The 20,618-nt window shown below is 44.1% G+C and overlaps 1 protein-coding gene across 2 annotated transcripts in view; it reads left to right on the top strand.

Annotated features, from left to right (window-relative positions):
- DST (dystonin) overlaps positions 1 to 20,618 on the top strand; it is a 509,263-nt gene that overhangs the window by 114,321 nt on the left and 374,324 nt on the right. Inside the window, exons 26-27 of one of the 2 annotated variants that reach the window (XM_030198985.1) lie at positions 178 to 5,814; positions 8,282 to 8,413. The exons of the other annotated variant lie outside the window; for it this stretch is intronic. Of the exons in view, the coding sequence (XP_030054845.1) occupies positions 178 to 5,814; positions 8,282 to 8,413 (5,769 nt within the window). The remainder of the gene's footprint in view (positions 1 to 177; positions 5,815 to 8,281; positions 8,414 to 20,618) is intronic. 2 annotated transcript variants of the gene reach the window in all.

The raw sequence follows: 20,618 nt of genomic DNA, 5'->3' as shown, positions 1-20,618 counted from the left end.
ATCCTTTCCTGTTGAAACACTGATCTAGATCACTTGCACTTTTGAGCTGCTAACATTCACAGCATTGGCTTTCTCTGGTAAGTTATTTCTTTTATGTACAAGACATATTAATAAGCAGATATGATGAAGAGTCTGCTATGGTTCTAAAAAGGATCTGTTTTTCTTTATTGTTTTCAGGTGGATAAAGTCATTGCGGGGACCATTGATCAGACCACTGGAGAAATCCTTTCAATATTTCATTCGGTTTTACAAGGTCTTATTGATTATGATACTGGACTTAAATTACTTGAAACTCAGCTGATTGTCTCCGGCATTATTTCCCCCAAGTCAAGGGCATGTTTTGATCTCGAAGAAGCTAAAAATCACAAACTTGTCAATGAACAGATTGCTCTGCAGTTGGAGGAGTTAAGTAATGCTAAGAAACTTATTTCATCTTTATCAAGTACTCTTCCAGTTGTGGCAGCTTTTGAGCAAGACTTAATTTCAGAGCCTCTCGCTCTAAATATTCTGGAGATTCAGCTTGGCTTTGGTTCTGTAGCTCTTCCAGTGACAGGGGAACAACTGAATCTGCACAGAGCTTTTCAAAGGAACTTGCTTCCTGAAGTATTATTTGCAAAGCTACTGGAAAGGCAAAGTGGTGGCAAAGAACTCATTGATCCCAACACAGCAGAAAGAATTACTCTGATGGAAATGGTGCAAAGAGCTGCCATACATAAAGAAACAGGGTTGAGGCTTCTCCCTGTAAGATGGGAAGATAGAGGCAAAATAACATTAACATCTGGAAAGAAGATAAGCATCTTAAGAGCAGCTCATGAAGGCTTCATGGACCGTGAAGTACTGTTTCGGTTGCTTGGTGCTCAGCTTTTCTCGGGCGGTATAATTGATCCTGACTCTGGACACAGATTGAATCTTGAAGAAGCGCTGCAACAGGGGTTGATTGATCAGGGTACTGCTTGTGGTATTCTGAGTTACCAAGTTCAGAATGGTGGAATTCTCTGCCCTTCAACTTCCCAACGCTTAACTGTGGATGAAGCTGTTCAGGGTAACCTGATATCAGTGAGAAGTGCCCTGCTGGTACTAGAAGCACAAAGAGGCTTTATTGGTCTAATTTGGCCTGATGACAGTGAAATATTTCCTATGTCTACTTCTCTGCAACAGGGAATGATAACAAATGAGCTGGCACACAAAATACTAAACAACAGGCAGAAAATAGCTGCATTATACATTCCGGAAACATCAGAAATACTAAGTCTAGACAGAGCTACAAAATTAGGAATTATAGACAACAATACTGCATCTGTTTTGAAAGATGTAATTCTACCTGACAAGATGCCTAATATAGAAGACTTAGAGTCATCATGTAAAAGTTCTTCCAAGTGGATATCATCTTCTGAATTCCAGCCATCTGCATTTCAGGAATGTGGCCAAAGGCAAGATACTTTGGATACCAATGAGCCTATATCTTACAACCAAGAGCAAATAAAACAGTTATTTATGTCATATCTAATGGTCCACAGCTACATGGATGCGAACACAGGGGAAAGACTTTTGCTTTATGATGGAGATCTAGAGGATGCAGTAGGCATGTTGTTGGAAGCTGATAACGACATGTGCTCTGCTGAAGCATTTGCAAATGAACCTACCAGTACAGATAATTATTTATATGAAACTGATTTCAAAACTACTGAAAATGTAGTGCTTGATAAGGAGTGTGGAAGTGAAGATAATACCTCCATGACCAGTTTAAAATATTTTGAAAATAGGCAAGATATTGTGTATGGTGAAAAAACAAGGGGAATTGAATTTGAGAGCAATCAGCCCAGTTTTACTTCTAGAGACTCTGAACTGTCAGAATGTAGCAAAAATACAGCAATGGATAGTCAAGAAAGTGGGAATGTATCCAACGTTATAGACATGAAATCCTGTTTAATACATTCAAACATACTGAATAGAACCACCAATTCTGATGAAGAGGAAGATACATGCAAAGGCTTTGGAGAACAGTCCAAACAAGCTCATATACAGATTTTTAAACACATAGAAGATGAGCAAGCAAACTGTAAAAACATCCAAGATAATCCTTTGAATGACTCCCAAGAAAACCTTATTTTAAGTGCTCAGGAATCCAAAGTTAATAATTTCAACATAGCCTTTGGTAGTGATGGAGCTAAATCTCCTGCCTACTTTCAAAATGAGGCAGGTGTAATGGATTTAACTAATAATAAGGATGATATAACAGGAGTAGAAAACAACTATCCTAGCCAGACCATAGACAATGAAAGTGAGAATACACAGGCTTACTTCCCCCCGCATAATGATGAAACAGTCATACGTGATGACAGTATAGAGAAAGAACAAATTCAAGGAAATATGCATACACAAGCTAGTACAGATATTCAGAACATTTTTGGTAGAAAACGTTTTGGATATGAATCAGAGGATCCATTTGCTTGTAATGCTAATGTTACTCAACAGCCACATATTCATCTGAATAATGATAAAATAGTTTCATATGGTGAAAATGTGAAAGATGAAGCTCTTCAAGACCCTATCCATTTATTAGGTTCCTCGGATATTAAAAACTTTGATGGAGAACTTTCAAAAAATGTATCAGAAAGTCATGTTCCTTACGATAGTGACAATATCTTTATTTTTCAATGTTATGACAAAACAAGCTCACAAGTTGCAAATACAGTTGATGATTTCTATGGTAGTACCTATTCAAACAACATAGGCATAAAAAATAATTTGGCTGGAAAACGTTTGGGAAATGAATTGATGAGTCAAGCTACCTGTGATGATGGTGATTATGTTTCTTCAGATTCCGATAGTGATGGTAATGATTATTGTGATGTACAATGTCAAACCAGGTACAGTGATGATTCTGATATGCAACAAAAGTATGACAGTGATCATGATGTTACAGTTCATCTTAAAGATGATCATCTTGACACTCAACACCAGGAGGGCAGTGACAGCAAAAAGAATAATACTCCTCAACTTAATGATAGTTATTCTTGTACTCCTCAGCAGATCAGCAGTGATGATGACAATGATTCTTCTAATTTTGAAGAGGATGAAGGGAGCTATAATGATATCACTAGAAATATTCAGAGAGAACTGTGTGGTTTAGTACTTGCAAACGAACAACAGCCTTTTGTGGAAAAAGGAGGTGACTTTGATGAAAACATCTCTTTTAATGAACAGACAAAAACATGGAAAATAATTAGTAATGACAGAATAGATGCCAGATTTCCATTAGAACCCATTGAGGAAGAGGAATCAGAAATCTGTAATTTGGAAGAACCAGAACAGCTAACATCTGTTATGGCAGAAAGTCTGGAAAACAAGAAAAGCAACACCAACTCTGAGCTCACGGTGGCCAAGGCTGAGTGGAACAATAGTATAAAGTCTTTAGAAAGTGGACGTCATATCTCTGCTGATATTCCGAAAGGAGAACAAAGTAGAGACAAAGGTTCTGCTCATAACTATGATGCTGAACTGTCAAATGTTTCTCTTCCTTCCTGCTTGCAAACAAATATTAACGATGGCCAGAAAAGTGAAACTTCAGTTGAAATGCATGTTTTTACTAACTCTGATCTGCAGAGTAGTGATGTCTGCAACCTGAATGTGGGTATTATTGGAGAACCTCAAAACCAAAATGCTCGAGATGCAGAAGAAGCATGCCATATTTTGCAGTTTGAAGAATTGGCTACTCATACAGGGGAGAAAGGCTCTGATGATTATGCTGTAGAAGGTAAAACTATAATTGCACATGAAAATCTAGAAGAACATAAAGAGAACATTCAAGGATTTCCTGAAGACTGTATAGAAAGAAAACAGATCAGTGAAAGCGATGAACTGGAAAAATGTATTGACAGTGAAAACATGTTTCCCTGCAACAAAATATATAACACAGGGGAAATAATTCCAGAAGACACTCTGCATCTATCTATAGCTACTAGTAGGCAGCAAACTGAAGATGATGGAAACATCCACAATATATCAGATCAGACAGAAGAGAAGGTGGGAGCAAACGGGAAACATTACAGTGATGTACAAAAAATGTACGAAACATGCTTGGCAACTGAAGGGACCTGTGTAGAAGAAAGCATGTTATGTAAAGATGTCCCGGATGAAGAAGACAATGTAGATGTTACAGAATTACTTCTGGATTACTCAACAGTATGCAAGGAACAAAAACATGCATCAGATGTACACCAAGGGAAAAGCCTCAACTTGTTACAGACAACTGCAAATAATGAAATTGCTATTTCAGACAAAAACTTTGAAATGCTGACACAGACTAAAAGTACTGCATACACAGAAAAGGAAATGTGCATAGCAGTGTCAAATAAACGTCCTGTACACATTGAGAACCTTGGTGAAATATTTGATACCTCGGTAAGTAAATCTAACACTGAGGTTGCTTTCTCAAATAAAGAGGAAACTTATCTTGGCAAAACTGCAAATGAAAATAAAGACGAACACTCCCATACTTTTGCTGATGTGAATTTAGATGATGGTAAGGACAATTGTGATTTTGCGTCTTTTCTAAAACAATATAAAGAAGACAAAAATGTGGACCCCGCCACACTTTATGAGTTGCAACCAGTGGTACTGAAGCCAGCTGCACATCCTTCTCCACTTTCAGATGTGGTGAACCCAGAAGAACATTTAGAAATGGGAGATAATCTTACAGAAATTAACAAAGTCATACATATTGAGGATGAGAAAAATGTTTTTAATATTGTTCCAGATAGCGAGGGGGGCAGCAGTCATGAGTTTTTGACCCATCAAAGGGACACAACTGAAACAGCAGCAGCAGAGTGTGTGACCAAACCAACATCTTCCGATAACCTTTTCTGTGCATCAGATGCTTCTATTAGGGATTTAAGTAGCCCAACTACAAGCCTGGATGGTTCTGAACAGCAAGAAAATGAAATATCCATATATGATGAAAATGTAAGAAACAACATATTGGAGAACATTTTGGACATACAGAGTAACCAATCAAGAGAAGAAAATTATTCCATAGAAGATGTAACTGATAAGCAGAAAGAAAGAAAGCAGTTCAGGGATTTACTTGTAACAGAGAACATTTCACATTCTCCTCATTCCCATAATATCTCAGCTAAAGATTTACAGGAGGCTTTAAAATATACCTTGAAAGAAGGGCATGCTTATTGCAAGCAAGATTATGACCCTCTAAATTATTCAGAGACACAGTTTCTAGTTCAAAGCTTACTTAAAAAGATTAGTTGTTCACACTTGGAAGATGAAACTTTAAGAGAATCAGATGACATTCAAACAGGGAACGATAAAGGTCCATTTATACTAGAACATCCATACAGCACTGCAGAAAACTGTGAGGACCATTCTTATCTTACGCCAAATGATGAAAGTCCTGACGACCATCTTACTGTCTTGAAACAAGTCATTTGTGAGCAAAAGTCTGTAGACCAGCTAGAAACAAACGAGAAACAGTTTAAAAAAGAAATACAACCAGCTGCACCTCAGCTGATTCCTTCACAGCTTGAACAAATCTTTGATATTTCAGCTGACAATGAACAGTCATACAACAAAACTGTGTCTGATCTAACCAATCAATATTCAGCTAGCTCAGGTGAAGAGGATTATTTTGCATCTGGGACGCTTTGTTCTGTGCACCCATCAAAATTTACTGAATTTGGAAGAGGAGATATTTCTGAGAGTCCTAATGGATGTCATATACAAGATGGCGGTCAGCTTGAGAACCTAGACCATGTCACTGAAATAAAAGAAGTCCTACCAGTAGACAGTTCAGCTAGCACTGTAAGTAAACTTTTTAACTTGTAGAATGCATGCTTGCTTTATGCAGTATCCTTGTGGATTTTCTTTTAATAACATATTACTCAGAAACACTCCCACAAATTTTTGAGAGTCAGCAGCTTCATACTGCTCCTTTGGTCCTCAAGCTCAGTAGGAATTAGGGCTTGGAATTGGTGCTATGAATGTTCATACTCAATTGTCTAAGGATTTCCTTCCTTATAAATCTTCCCAAAGTGTAGCTAGTTTGGTCATTGAAGTGACAGTACTTTGGCTGGAGATGGGCACCATGCATTAGGGCTGTCTTTGAAATCCTAAAGTCAAGGGCTGAACTGGACATTGGGGTTGGGGGGCAATTCTATAACTATGCGCTTCCGATTGGGTGCATAGAGGGTATGTGATAGGAGCCTATTCTATGATTATAGAATACCAGCAAAACTGGCTATCAATGTGTGTAAATTATGGCCTTCACATTTATGCCAGCCATAGCGCTGGTGTAAGTGAATATGCCTAAGTGCAGAAGGAATACATGTAACTTAAAGTATTCTGTAAGTTACATGCATAGATGAGAGTCTTGCCTATGCTCCTCCCCTGTGTGTGCTCCCCTTGCAAATTTATGTTTTGTAATTTAAACGGATATTGGTAGATTAACGCTTAGATGCCATAGTAGTATTTAAGGTTTAAGGTTTATTCACATCCATCTCCACTAGCCCACCTTCAAACTTTATTGGGGGGGGGGGGGGGGGTATCCTCAAGGTTATAAGCATTTCCAAATGCATCCTTTTTTGTCTATTGAGAAATGCCTTGTCCTTCAAGTACGCAGCTCTCCCCCCCCATTTAGTTTTCTCTCTGTTCTGAGCCTTGTTAGAGAGGTGTGGAGGGGCATAATGAAAAGGGACGTCCAAGTTTTGATGAGGATGTCCTTGCAAAATGCCCCCATCCAGGGGCGTGGAAACCCGTATTTTTGAAACAAGATGGACGTCCATCTTTCGTTTTGAAAATACTATCAGCGACGTCCAAATCCTTAATTTTGGTCATCCTTAGAGATGGATGTCCCTGATTTCCAGCGATTTTCGAAAGCAAAGACGTCTATCTGAGAAACGACCAAATGCAAACCATTTGTTCGTGGGAGGAGCCAGCATTTGTACTGCACTGGTCCCCCTGACATGCCAGGACACCAACCGGGCATCCTAGGGGGCACTGCAGTGGACTTAATAAATTGCTCTCAGGTACATAACTCCCTTACTTTGTGTGCTGAGCCCCCCAAACCCCCACCCCAAAGCCCACTACCCCCAACTGTACACCACTACCATAGCCCTTACTGGTGAAGGGGGCATCTAGATGTGGGTATAGTGGGTTTGTGGTGAGTTTTGGGGGGCTTGCTGTTTCCTCCACAAACGTAACAGGTAGGGGTGGATTAGCCTGGGTCTGCCTGTCTGAACTGCACTGCACCCACTTAAACTGCTCCAGGTACCTGCATACTGCTGTGATGGACCTGAGTATGACATCTGAGGCTGGCATAGAGGCTGGCAATCAATATTTTTAAAGTCCTTTTTTTAGGATGGGAGGTGGTTAGTGACCACTGGGGGAGTAGGGAGAGGTCATCCCTGATTCTCTCCGGTGGTCATCTGGTCAGTTCAGGCACCTTTTTGTGCCGTGGTCTTAAGAAAAACACGACCAGGTAAAGTTGTCCAAGTGTTCGTCAGGGACGTCCTTGTTTCTTTCGATTATGGGTCGAGGACGTCCTAGTGTTAGGCACGTCCATGCCCCACCTTTGCTACGCCTCCAATACGCCCCCTTGAACTTTGGGCATCCCTGTGACGGAGTGCAGTTGGGGATATCCAAAATCGGGTTTTGATTATACCGATTTGGACGTCCCTGTGAGAAGGACGCCCATCTTCTGATTTATGTCAAAAGATGGGCATCCTTCTCTTTTGAAAATGAGCCCAATAGTAGCAGAAAAAAACCCCCAGAAAGACAATGGGAGCTGCCCAAATAAAAATCAGCAAACAAGTTGTAGGTGATATATTTTTATTTGCCTTACCTAAAAAGAAAATGTGACGGTTCTGACTTATTGTACTCATTTGGGATATGATGAATATCAGTTGGTCCCACAATGTATAGCATACAGTTCAGAAGTTGGTGAGAGTCTTTGATTTAACTTATTAGTAATCATTAGGATTCTATGTATTTTGTACATCATTCGGTGTTTGGTTAACTGTGTGGTGTTTTCTGACCGCTTTGGATAGGCTATTCTCTGAGAAGAGAATCATTTACAATAGTTTTAGAAAACTTTGGCAAATCCCCTTTAAGCATCAAATTGCTAAAGTTTAGATTAGCACCTTTAAAACGTGCTGACTACCTGTATATATTATTAGCGATCAAAATAAGATATTATTTGAGTTATGGACTTGTATAATAAGTTGGATCTTGTCATAAAAACGCATCTTTTCAGCTATTCAATGCTTTACAGCTGTGTTCCCAGAATGCACAGAAATTGCGAGAACACTTAACGTTAGCCCAGGATATGAAGTTTCATCTAGATAATCAACAGCCTGTTAGCGACAACTTGGAAACACTAAAATTGCAGCTTGAGCAATTAGAGGTAAATGAGTTACTTTTACTTTTGCCATGTTTTATTATGATAATTTAGATTTTTAGCTTGTTTATTCAAGTGAAGCTATTACCTGCTTATTGGAATTCAAGTATAATAAGCCCCTGCCCTCATGGGATTGCAGTCTAAATGGATACTTGAACCAAGAGATACTGACTTGCCTAGGATCAGTGGGATCGGGGGGGGGGGGGGTAATGAAATTTGAGCCCTGATTTTCCTGATTCTCAGCATTGCTCTAACTAGTAGGCTATCTCATCTCCTTGTAAATGGTCTACAGTTTTAGAAAGACAGTAGGGGTTGTACCAGAAGACCTAAAAAGCTTCTGTGACTTATTTGCGAAGGACTATTTTCTCTGTATCAACGTATACTAAAAGCTAAGGGGGTATTTCTAAAATGGGACACCTCCATTTAGGTGCCCCAAATGTGTGCGTTAGGAACATCATCTATAACAGATTCCATTATAGAATACTAATGTAAACTGATATCAGTATTCCTAATATTTATACACCAGCATAAGTGCAGGCATGCAAGTGTGGCAGAAATGGGCACAAATTACAGTATTCTATAAGTTATGCATGTAACTGGGAGCCCTACCCATGTATACACCTCCCTTGCATTTATGCTTCATTACAGAATAGCACTTGGACACTCTGCTGGCACTTTCATAGTTCAGTGTACACGTATGCACATAAGCAGTGGCGTACTAAGGACAGGTCAGTAGGAGTGATGCAGGGAATAAAGGGGTGCCAGGTTTTTTTTGCCCCTGCTGTCTCACTTTCTCCCTCTTCCTTATTCCCAGTCCAATGTTTTGCCCTCTCTCTTCCTTAGGTCCATCCAGCATCTCTCTCTGTCCTCCCTGGGTCCTCAAAGCATGCCTTTTGACAGAACGTTGGCAGCTTCAGTAATTCAGACAAGAGGCTTCTGGCCAAATCCAGGGTCTTCCCTTGGCTGGGTCCTGCCTGCGTGGTAACAGGAAGTATCATCATTGGAGTTGGGACCTGGCCAAGGGAAGGCCCTGCTTCCAGCCAGAAGTTGCATGTCTGAATTGCTGTGGCTGTCAAAAGTCTGCAAAAGGCATGTTTTCAGGACCTGGGGGAGGAGAGGGAGAGATGCTAGATGCATCCAGGGGAGGGAGAGGGAGAGAAATTGGTTGGACCCGAGGGGAGGGAGGGAGATGGACTCAAAAATGCTGAACTCGTTGAGTAGGGGGAGGGAGAAGGAGAGTCACAGGATCTATTGGGAAAGGGGAGGGAGAGAGGGAGAAATGCTGGATCTTCCAGGGGATGGGGAGGGACCCAAGAGATGCTGGATTCACCAGGGGAGGGAGAGATGCTGGATCCATCAAGGAAGGGGAGGGAGATGATGGATCTGTGGGTTGGGGGAGAAGGAGAGTGAAAGATGGTGGATTAGTGGAGGGAGGGCTGGGAGAGTGAAACCAGACTGGAGGAGTAGGAGAGAGGAGGAAAGACAGTGGATCCGGGGAAGGAAGACATGAAGGGGGGGGGGGGGAGAGAAACCAGTTCATGGAGGGGTTGAGGGGGGACACACTGGACCCATGAAGGGAGGGAGAAATGCCATGCAATGAGGGGGGGGGAGAGAGGGAGTGATGTTGGCCTCAGCGTGAGTTGTGCAGGAGAAAGGGAACAGAGAGGGGAGGAATAGGAACACAGAGAGGAGATACCTGCCTTGGAGGTAGTATAGGTACAGGACCACAGAGAGGCAATGCTGAAAAAGGGATGGGATAAGGACACGGGGGAGATGGTGGACACAGGGGGAGGACAGGCCACTGAGAGGACAGATGCTGAATTAGGGGAGGGTGCTAAGGGCACAGAGGGCAGATGCTTAACTTGTGGGGGAGAATGGGGAAAGGGGCACAGAGAGACGATGCTGGACAGGACAGATAAGGGACATAGAAGGAAGATGGATGGTAAACATGGAAAGAGAAAAAATGTTAAATGGATAGGAGACCCTGGAAAGGGGGGGGGGGGGGAGAACCCAAAGAAATGCAGAAAAGAGATGGTGGGATCAAGTGAATGGAAAAATACAATTCTCAGACAACAAAGGTTAGAAAAAACTATTTTATTCTCTGTTTATTAATTGCAACATAACTTTGGGAAATGTGCATCTCTAATGCCTTGCATTTCAGTTTCTATTTCTCTAGTATTGCTGTGTGTACAGAGTCTGACTTCTTGAAGTTTCTAGTTCATTTTTTTGCCTTCATATTGCTGTACTGATTTGTGGTCCATTGTTTCATATTTGTTGAGGATCTTTGTTTTGCATATGTGACCAAGGAGTGGTATTCTGCTATCATGTAGATTCACTGTGGAGCTTTTGTAGCTGTTTGTTTGTTCTTTTTTTCTCACTAATTGGCATATTGGTGTTTTAGGGTCTAGTATAATATTTACAGTGCTGCCTTTTCACAGATAAAGTTGTTACTTTATGAGTCCTGGGAGTTAGTATTATTGTGGTATGGTAAGGACCACCAGATCCACTTTTTAGCCATGGCTGTTTCTTTCTGTTAGAATAATAGCCTGTAATGCGCAACCACCAAAGCCTTCTGTGCATCCTGTTTAAATTGAGCATATTGACTTGTTATGCAGAGCTTCCACATTCTCTGTATCTTCCATCTCTGCTAGATCCCCTAGCTTGTGGGATTCTCTGGATCTTCTCTGGATCCTTTTCTTTATTCTGCATTAACTGGTGTGAGATGTGATTCACAGAAGCAGTATAGTATTTACCTTTGTAGTTCCATGTTCAAAAGGAATAGCTCTGCATTTCTGCTTTGGTATGTGTTTTATAAATCACTAAAAACTTTGAAAAATATACTTGCTATTTATTAACAAATTAGCCTGTTTCTGTTATATAAAGTTTGTTAAGTAATCATAGAGCATGTTGCAGGTTTTCTTCAGAGATGGCAGTCCTAGTGCAGATGGTTGTGTAGTGGGGTGGGGGAAGGCTATAGGTTGGGCACGGGATTTGGGGTAGGGCATGAAGTGAGGCGGGTGTTAGGTTTTCCAAGAGGAATACCTGTCGGTAGAGAATTTAAAAAACAATAACAACCAACTTACCACCATGTGCCGGCAATTCTAAATAATGTCAGTGGTAAAATACTCCTCCCCAAATTTTGCTAAATAGAGGAGGGGGTTGTTAAAAAATATGACCTGCCTCAGATGTCAAATACACTAGATACACCACTGTGTATAAGGACTAGTATTTTACACTTATGTGCACAAGGGGTGTATAAATTGTAGGAGCTTAGATTATAGAATTGCCCTTTAAGCTACCACATTTATTAAAACATGAACCTTACAGAGGTTGAAGCAAGAAAGCAGTCTGAAATATATTTGAAAATCAATTATGAAGTACTTACAGGGAAGAAAGATTGTTATTATTTTTGGAACTAAAACATACCTTTTCAGTAGAACCTCAAGGTGAGTTACATTCAGGAATAGTAGGTATTTCCTTGTCCCTAGGGGGCTTACAGTCTAAGTTTATACCTGAGGTCATGGAGGATTTAGTGGCCCCTTAACTAAAGTGTGGTAAGTTTTTGCACATTAACGCAGCTACTGCACGGAAATGTTCTTAGCCACGTGTTAAGGCTCTTTGCAGTTAGCATGGATGGAGTATTCTATAATCTATTTATGTGCACCAAGGCCCTGTGGTAGGAGCCTATTCTATAACAAAACCAAAGCGCCTAGGTTCTGTTATCAAATATTGGTATAGCCCAATATCAGCAAGCCTAGGATCTAGGCAACCACACTTAATGCCAGCCATAGAGCTGAAGTAAATGCGAGTGCCTGAATGTCACAACAATATTTATAATTTACAGTGTAATGTAGGCATGAGCAGTTAAGCTAGCTGAATAGCTGGTGTAAATGCTCATTCTTAACTGCTTGCAGCTAGGGAAAGCGAAGAGAATTGATATACCACATTTCTGTGGTTAAAATCACTGCAGTTTACATAATATATACAGGTGTTTATTTTGTATCTGAGACAATGGAGGGTTAAATGACTTGCCCAGTGTCACAAGGAGCTGTAGTGGGAATCAAATCCATCTCCCCAGGTTCTCAGGCTGCTGCACTAACTAGTAGGCTACTCCTCCATTCCACACTTGTGTGTGTAACTGCTAGTATTCTATAACCTGGCATTGCAAATGCTGGGCAGATACCTTTCTTACCCATGCCCCTCCCAGGTATACACCCCTTGCAATTAAGCAATTTAGAATTTGAGTGCACAGTTTATAGAATACCGACTAGGGCAGTTACACACATAATTGCTAATTAGTGCCAATTCCATTATGTAACTTTCCACTATTCAGAACCTGTGGGGTAGATGTGTCCATCAACCAGCAGGTAGAGATGGAGATCTGAAAACTCAGCTGAGACATATCTCTTGGCATCCTGTCCAGCTCCTCAGTATTTTCTGTCTCCAGCAGGTGGATGGACACACTTTTCAGCCTTTGGTTCTGAGTGATTTGCTCCTGGTCCAGTTGGTCAGCTGGTCCCCAGTTGTGCTTTGCGGGTGACTTGAGTCTGCAGAGTGTTATCTGGAGGTCTTCAGATCTCTGTCTGTGGTGCTCTGAAAATTTACTTCTTCTTTAACCTATCCCCGGTTTCCTGTGGAGCTCTCCTTTTCCAGCAAAACAACCTTAAAAAAAAAAGGAGAAGGATAGAGGATTATTAGAGAGTGTGGGACAGAGTATCAGTCCAGATTCTTCCTCATCTGTCATAAGAGTTGTGGAGGCTGTGAGCTTGGAGGGAGCAGCCAGCAGTGGTAAGTCCGACTGAAGTTTGACTCAGAACCACTTGGAGGGCTGCAAGTTCTATTTGGTGCAGGGGAGGTATCCTGACTCACCACTTGGGACTGTGTTGTGCTGTGCTTGTGCCAGTCAGTGTGATTGGTGACACCCGCAGAGGCAGTTAAGTAGTTTTCTCACTGTGGGACACACTGGCCAGCATCGGGACATTGCAGTGGGTGCAAGCTGGGAATCCCACAGGACATAGGGGACAAGGTCAATGAAAGCATGTCTTCAGATGTGGCACAGCACCCAAATATGCCAGGGACTTCAGGCTCTCCAGCACGGCCGGAATGCAGTTTGATACAGGAGAGTGTATGATAATGGGCACTTTTTTTCGGGGCCAGTTGGCAGTGAGGAACAGCCTTTGTCTAATCATGCATGGATCATTGCCGCTATTTTACAGCCTCAGGGCCCGACAACATTTAGCTGCATCAGGATCTTTGTTTCTCTGGAGTTTATAGTGTTCGTACACCAAGCCTATTTACTGAAGCAGGGACAGTCAGAGTTACTTCAAGGTGCTTCAGTTTCTCACCCCACTGCTCCTCCGGCTCCTAAGAGATCTTGTTTAGACCTCCAGGAGTGGCAGATGAGGCAGTCTGCTTCTCCCTCCTTATCTGATGTGGTCTTGGTGTATTCAGAGGAGCCATTGATGAAGCAGCAGTTAGAGAAGAGAGATGAACCAAAAGTACTGAGGTTGTTTCATAAAGAGGAGCTCAGTACTCTTATTTCTGAGGCACAGACAGTGCTTTCTATTAAGGAACCTTCTATTTTGGCTTCAGGAGTTGCATCTTCATTGATCTCTAGAGGGATTAGAGGTCCTGCTAAGGCATCCAGACAGTCAGGACCTGTTACAGGAGAATAGGTCTCACCAGATGCGGGCTAAGAGTGAGAAGAGCCATGGAATGCCTCTACCCATTAGTTCCAGAGAAAGATAAATTGTAGATTCCCAGGGTAGATTCCATGGTTATGGCAGTGACTAAGAAGACCACCTTGCCAGTGGAATGGGGCATTGCCCTAAAAGACCTACAGGAGAGGAAGCTAGAAGGCTCGCTGAAACAAGCCTTTGAAGTGGCCTCTTTGAGCCTTCAAGTGACAGTGTGCAGCTCGTTCATGGCAAGAGCATGCCTGAAGTGTTATCAACAGTCAGCAACATAAGAGGTGCACCATAACGCCCAGCTGAAAGTGGGGTTAGACTACTTGGCGGATGCTATTTATGATGTGTTACGGCCTGCAGTGTGTCGATGGGTGTCCCGCCATGTTGGCAGCTCTGGTTGTGGCATTGGTAAGTGGATGTAATATCAGAGTCACGTCTGGTTAAATTGCCCTTTCTGAGCAAATGGCTGTTTGGAGAAGATCTCAGTAACTTGGTGAAAGAACTGGGAGAAACTAAACCACAGTGGTTGCCAGAGGATAAGCCGAAAGCCTCTAGTTGTCTGTCTTCAGGGAGCTCTCAATTTCAAGATAGCAGACAGTACCAGCCTGGTTGTCAGCAGTATGGTTAGAAGTCCTGCTTTCAGGGATGTCAGTTTTCCTTTCATGCAGACAGGAATCCTCCTCTCAGTCAGCTAGAGCATCCAGTGCCTCTAGATCTTCGCAATGATATGAGGCTGGTCCACTCTTCTCTTCCTCCGGTGAGAGGATGTCTTCAGGAGTTCTCACGAGGAGTGGGCCAAAATCATGTCAGACCAGTGGGTTCTGGATGTTCTCACAGAAAGTTGCAAGTTGGAGTTCTCTTGCCTGGTCGCTCCTCTCTTCTTGTAGTCTCCATTTCAAAAGGGAACCAAGCTGGTCAAGGTTGAGGTCACCATAGATTTCTTGCTGGCACTCCAGGCCATTGTTGCAGTTCCCCATGCCGAACAGGGGCAAGGCAGATACTCCGTGTACTTCATTGTCCCAAAGAAGGAAGGCACTGCTGCTTCCATGTGTCCCGCTTTCACATGGAGACACTAAGAGTAGGCATAGCCTAAGCTCAAGTGGGAGAATTTCTCATCACTCTTGATCTCCAGGAAGCATACTTGCGTATCACTATATGGCCGCTGCATCAGAGGAATCTACATTTTGCTATGTTGGGCCATTACGTCCAGTTCAGTGCTTTACCCTTTGGTTTTGCCACGACTCTAGGAATGTTCACCAGGGTTATGGTGGTGATGGCAGCCTTCCTTCGACACCAGGCAATCAGAGTTCACCTTATCTTGACAACTGGCTCATTCGTGCGCCATCCTATTTGGATAGTGTGACAGTGATGGACAAAGTTGTCCATCTTCTGCTGCTGTCGTTGGGTTAGGTGTTCATTTTTGAGAAGAACAGACTAACTCCATCCCAGACACTGGAGTATCTGGGCACTTTATTCGAAACAGCACGGGAGAGGATTTTCCTCACAGAGCACAGGAAGTCGAATCTGGTTCAACAGATTTGTTGTCTCCTCCGTCAAGGTGGGCCTACAGTCTGGGATTACATCCAAGTCCTGGGGTCAATGATGACAGTGATGGAAATGGTGCCATGGGTAGTGGCTTATATGTGGCCATTACAGGAATCTCTTAGCCGCTGGTCTCCGGTGTCACAGAAGTATGACCTTCATCTTCCTTGAACTCTGCTTGCCAGATGGAGTATGCAGTGGGGTTCTTTGCTTCTGGACTTGAGGATGATGAAAAGGAATGCCAAAGTGCCCAATTTCTTCAGCTGTTGGAAAGAATCTGGCTCAGTGGAGATTGGTGCCCTAGCCAGAGATGCATCTATTGTATGTCTTCCCTCCTTGGCCCATGGTAGGCTGTGGATTGAAAAGGATTGCATTACATTGATGTTGAATAATTCTCATAGCCTTAGATTGGCAGCAGATACTATGCTATGCAGACATGATTTGATTGCTGGATCGGGGTCCTATCTGTCTTCTTCAGGCACAAGACCTACTGAAGCAAGGTCTAGTGCTCATGGAGAATCTGTGCCCCTTTGGTCTTATGGCTTAGCCATTGAAAGGGTTCTGTTGAGACAAAAAAAGGTTATTCTGATTTGGTCATTGCTACTATGCTTCAGGCTTGGAAACTCTCTACATCCATGGTGTATGTATTGTAAAGATGAGGCTATTGTGAAGATGGTGAAGCTCCCACCTCAGGCTCCCAGGTCCCTCTTTCACTCAGGGTGAGCTGGTTCTCAGTATGCAGATTTTATGCAAATTAATATCCTACCCCTTTCTACTCGGGGTGACCTGGTTCTCAAAAAGGCAAACAGAGTCAGGTCATATCAACAGGATTTTTTTTCATACAAATCTTTATTCCAGCCCATGGGGCACACCTCTTTTAACTTAAAACACTTGCACCAGCTTAAACATTTCCTTTTCTTCTTACTCAGTGCAATCTTCCATTTAAACCTTTCTTCTGGCACAGTTCAGTGTCCATAGATTTTTCCCCCTGAGCCCTCTCCCACAGGCATTTGGGCTCAGTACTAGCTCAGTCCCGGACAACCAGTCCCTCCTGGTAGCCCCCCCAGCTCTAGACACCCAGTCTCTTCTCTTCTGGGGACACCCAGTACCTCTTGGAACACATAGTTCTTATTCTGGGACACACAGTACCTCTTCACTGTTCTAGACACAGTCTTTGCATCTGGGACACACACCGTACCTCTTCACTGTTCTAGACACAGTCTTTTCCTCTGGGACACACAGTACCTCTTGGAACACATAGTTCTTATCCTGGCACTCTAGGGCCTTCTTACCCCAGCCAGTTTCCTTGCCTTGCACACAGTTCACCACCAGCCTAAAGGGCTCAGCCAGTACTTCACATGGGGACCTCCTGCCTCAGCTACCAGCTCTCTTCTTCCCACTGCTAGCTCTCCTCCTCCCCCTCACCCCTCAGGTGGGGTATTAAGTGTTTAATGGCCAAACAGGACCCAGCCCATAACCGGCTACACCTGTTTCCACCTCCAGGACTCTCCCCGGTCCTAGCGACCTCCCCATTCTGGCTCCCTTCAGCAACTCACCAGCCCTACTCCCTGGACATTTTAGGGGGGCAGCGCCCTCTAGGGGCCTAACCAGGGTAGGACAGCCTCTTCCTTCTCACATACCCCCACCCTTAAGATAATTGCTGCTCAAGCTCAGCAACTCTTTTAGCCTTTTCCACTGAGGAGCAGCAATTCTTCCAAGAGGGCATACACTTTTCCAGGCTCATCCCTGGGCCTCACCAACCCCCCTATCTAGGCTCCTCATCCCCCTCTTAGCACATCCCATGGCCCGGGCCCTCCCCTTCACTAGGCCTTGAGGGGCTCTCACTGCAGCGGGTGCTACCTGACCCTCTTCTCCTGCAGCCCCCTCCTACCTCCTGGGCGCCCGGCGCTACCATGAGCCCTCCGAGGGAGGGGTCACCTAGCTCGCCTAGGTCCCTTATCTTTCTCTTAGCACCTCACATGGCTCGGCCCTTCCCCCCGTTCCCGGGGACCTGAGGTGCCTAACCGCAGCAGGTCCTATCTGACCCTCCAACTGCAGCCACCTCCTACCGCCTGGGGCATCCGACCTCACCACGATCCCTCCGAGAAAGGGGTCACCTGACGATTCTTCTCTTAGCACCTCACATGGCCTGGGCCCTTCCCTCTCACTAGGGTACCCGCCGCTACCATGCTCCCCCAGGCTGGGCCCCTGCAGTAGGTCCCTTTTGACCCTCCCCCTGCAAGTCCCAAAACCTGGTTCTTAATGTCCAACTTTAACAGATCCTCTTCAGCGGTAATTAACTCCGATGAGTGCTCTGGCCTTCTCCTCTCCGGCTTGAACTTTTCTCCGGCTTCTCAGGCCTCCATCCTTCCTGGCCGTCCGATGCGGTGCAGCCTGCAATCACACAAAACAAAATCCAAGTGTGGCCTGTTTACTCTCCTGGCCCCCTCACTTGTGCTGCACCTCCCTGTGTGTCCGCCTCCCCCTCCTGGGAAGGGGCATGTGGCCTCCTCCATCCCCTACAGCCACTCCCAACCCTCCAGTTCTCACTTACGTATCCACTCTCACCTCCCCCCTAGATACCCTTTACCTGGGGTAGGTGAGCAAAGCGCCTTTTGCTACTGTTGGCCCCCTCGACGGGCTTCTGGAACCACAGCCTCTGGAACCTCCAAGGACACCTCCATCTCACTCCGACCCCTCATCTGATCTGATCTGATCTGGAATCCAGCTGCTCCCACGTGGAAGTTCAGTGCAGATCCCACCACTGCCACCATTTGTAAAGATGAGGCTATTGTGAAGATGGTGAAGCTCCCACCTCAGGCTCCCAGGTCCCTCTTTCACTCAGGGTGAGCTGGTTCTCAGTATGCAGATTTTATGCAAATTAATATCCTACCCCTTTCTACTCGGGGTGACCTGGTTCTCAAAAAGGCAAACAGAGTCAGGTCATATCAACAGGATTTTTTTCATACAAATCTTTATTCCAGCCCATGGGGCACACCTCTTTTAACTTAAAACACTTGCACCAGCTTAAACATTTCCTTTTCTTCTTACTCAGTGCAATCTTCCATTTAAACCTTTCTTCTGGCACAGTTCAATGTCCATAGATTTTTCCCCCTGAGCCCTCTCCCACAGGCATTTGGGCTCAGTACTAGCTCAGTCCCGGACACCCAGTCCCTCCTGGTAGCCCCCCCAGCTCTAGACACCCAGTCTCTTCTCTTCTGGGGACACCCAGTACCTCTTGGAACACATAGTTCTTATTCTGGGACACACAGTACCTCTTCACTGTTCTAGACACAGTCTTTGCATCTGGGACACACACCGTACCTCTTCACTGTTCTAGACACAGTCTTTTCCTCTGGGACACACAGTACCTCTTGGAACACATAGTTCTTATCCTGGCACTCTAGGGCCTTCTTACCCCAGCCAGTTTCCTTGCCTTGCACACAGTTCACCACCAGCCTAAAGGGCTCAGCCAGTACTTCACATGGGGACCTCCTGCCTCAGCTACCAGCTCTCTTCTTCCCACTGCTAGCTCTCCTCCTCCCCCTCACCCCTCAGGTGGGGTATTAAGTGTTTAATGGCCAAACAGGACCCAGCCCATAACCGGCTACACCTGTTTCCACCTCCAGGACTCTCCCCGGTCCTAGCGACCTCCCCATTCTGGCTCCCTTCAGCAACTCACCAGCCCTACTCCCTGGACATTTTAGGGGGGCAGCGCCCTCTAGGGGCCTAACCAGGGTAGGACACGCTCCTCTTCCTTCTCACAGTATGTATGTGTGTGTGTGTGTGTGTGTAGAAGAAGTTCAAGGGCTGGTGTTCTGAGCATGGACTTTTTCCCTTTTCTGCTCAGATCGCACGTATCCTAGTGGTTCCCCAGGCAGGTCTTCAGAAAGGATTGGCGTTGTGTTCTCTAAAATTTCAGGTTGCAGCTTTGGCCTGGTTCAGGGACCGATTGCAGAAGACATCTCTTGCGGCTCACCCATATATCATTCAATTTTTGTAGAGAGCAGGCCAATTATGGCCTCCCTTTTATACTCCATATTGCAACAACAACCATTTGTAGAACCTTAATTTAGTCCTTCGGGGTCTTCAACCTCCTTTTGAGCTACTCCAGAAGGCTTCCTGGAAAGATTTACGCTAAAGACAGTTCTTGGTGGCTGTTGCATCAGCATGTAAGGTTTCAAAGCTTCAGGCTTTCTCTTCTCGGGATCCCTTTCTTCGCTTCTCGGAGGCAGGGTGTCTCCCTGCGCTTGGTTCCTTCCTTTCTTCCAAAAGTGGAATCAGAATTTCATCTCAGCCGATTTGTGGAACTTCCATACTTTCGCAGAGAGAATAAAGAGGCTCAATATTCTTCCTTGAAGTTTCTCGATGTGTGTAGAGTCCTCATTAGATATCTGGAAGTCACAAATGAGTTTTGCAAATCGGACAGACTGTTTGTTCTTTTTGTTAATCAGAGGCTTGGCTTTATGGCTTTCAAGCCCACAATTGCTAGATGGCTGAAGGAGACTGTCGTGTCAGCTTATTTGCATGTGGAGAAGCAGGCTCCTCAGGCCTTGAGGATTCATTCTATGAAATGTGCAGTGACATCCTGGGCGGAGACTAGATGTCACTTACTCTAGTAATGGATGAAATAACGACTGTCACCTTGCATGGTGCTTCCCATGTATCTCTTGTTCTCTGCAGGTTTTCCAGAGATGAGAGAGGTCAGCACGTGTTTACTCATCTGGTTAGTGTTAGGTTAGCGAGTTGTTTAAGGTTGTTGTGATTATTCTCAGTTTCTTCTTACTGCTTTCTTCATAAATACTGAGGAGCTGAACTGGATGTCGAGAGAGCTATGTCTCAGCTCAGTTTTCAATTCTTTATCTGAACCTGCTGATTGATGCATCCAGCTATTTCACAGGTTCTGGAATAGTGTGAAGGACTAATGGAAAGAAAATGATCTGGCAAGACCTAATTTCTCCTTAGTGCGTATTAACACCAAA

This window comes from Microcaecilia unicolor, chromosome 3 (assembly GCF_901765095.1).
Source record: "Microcaecilia unicolor chromosome 3, aMicUni1.1, whole genome shotgun sequence".
Taxonomy (NCBI): Eukaryota; Metazoa; Chordata; class Amphibia; order Gymnophiona; family Siphonopidae; genus Microcaecilia; species Microcaecilia unicolor.
The sequence above is the reverse complement of the archived record's forward strand: the minus strand, read 5'-3'. Positions and strand labels throughout refer to the sequence as shown.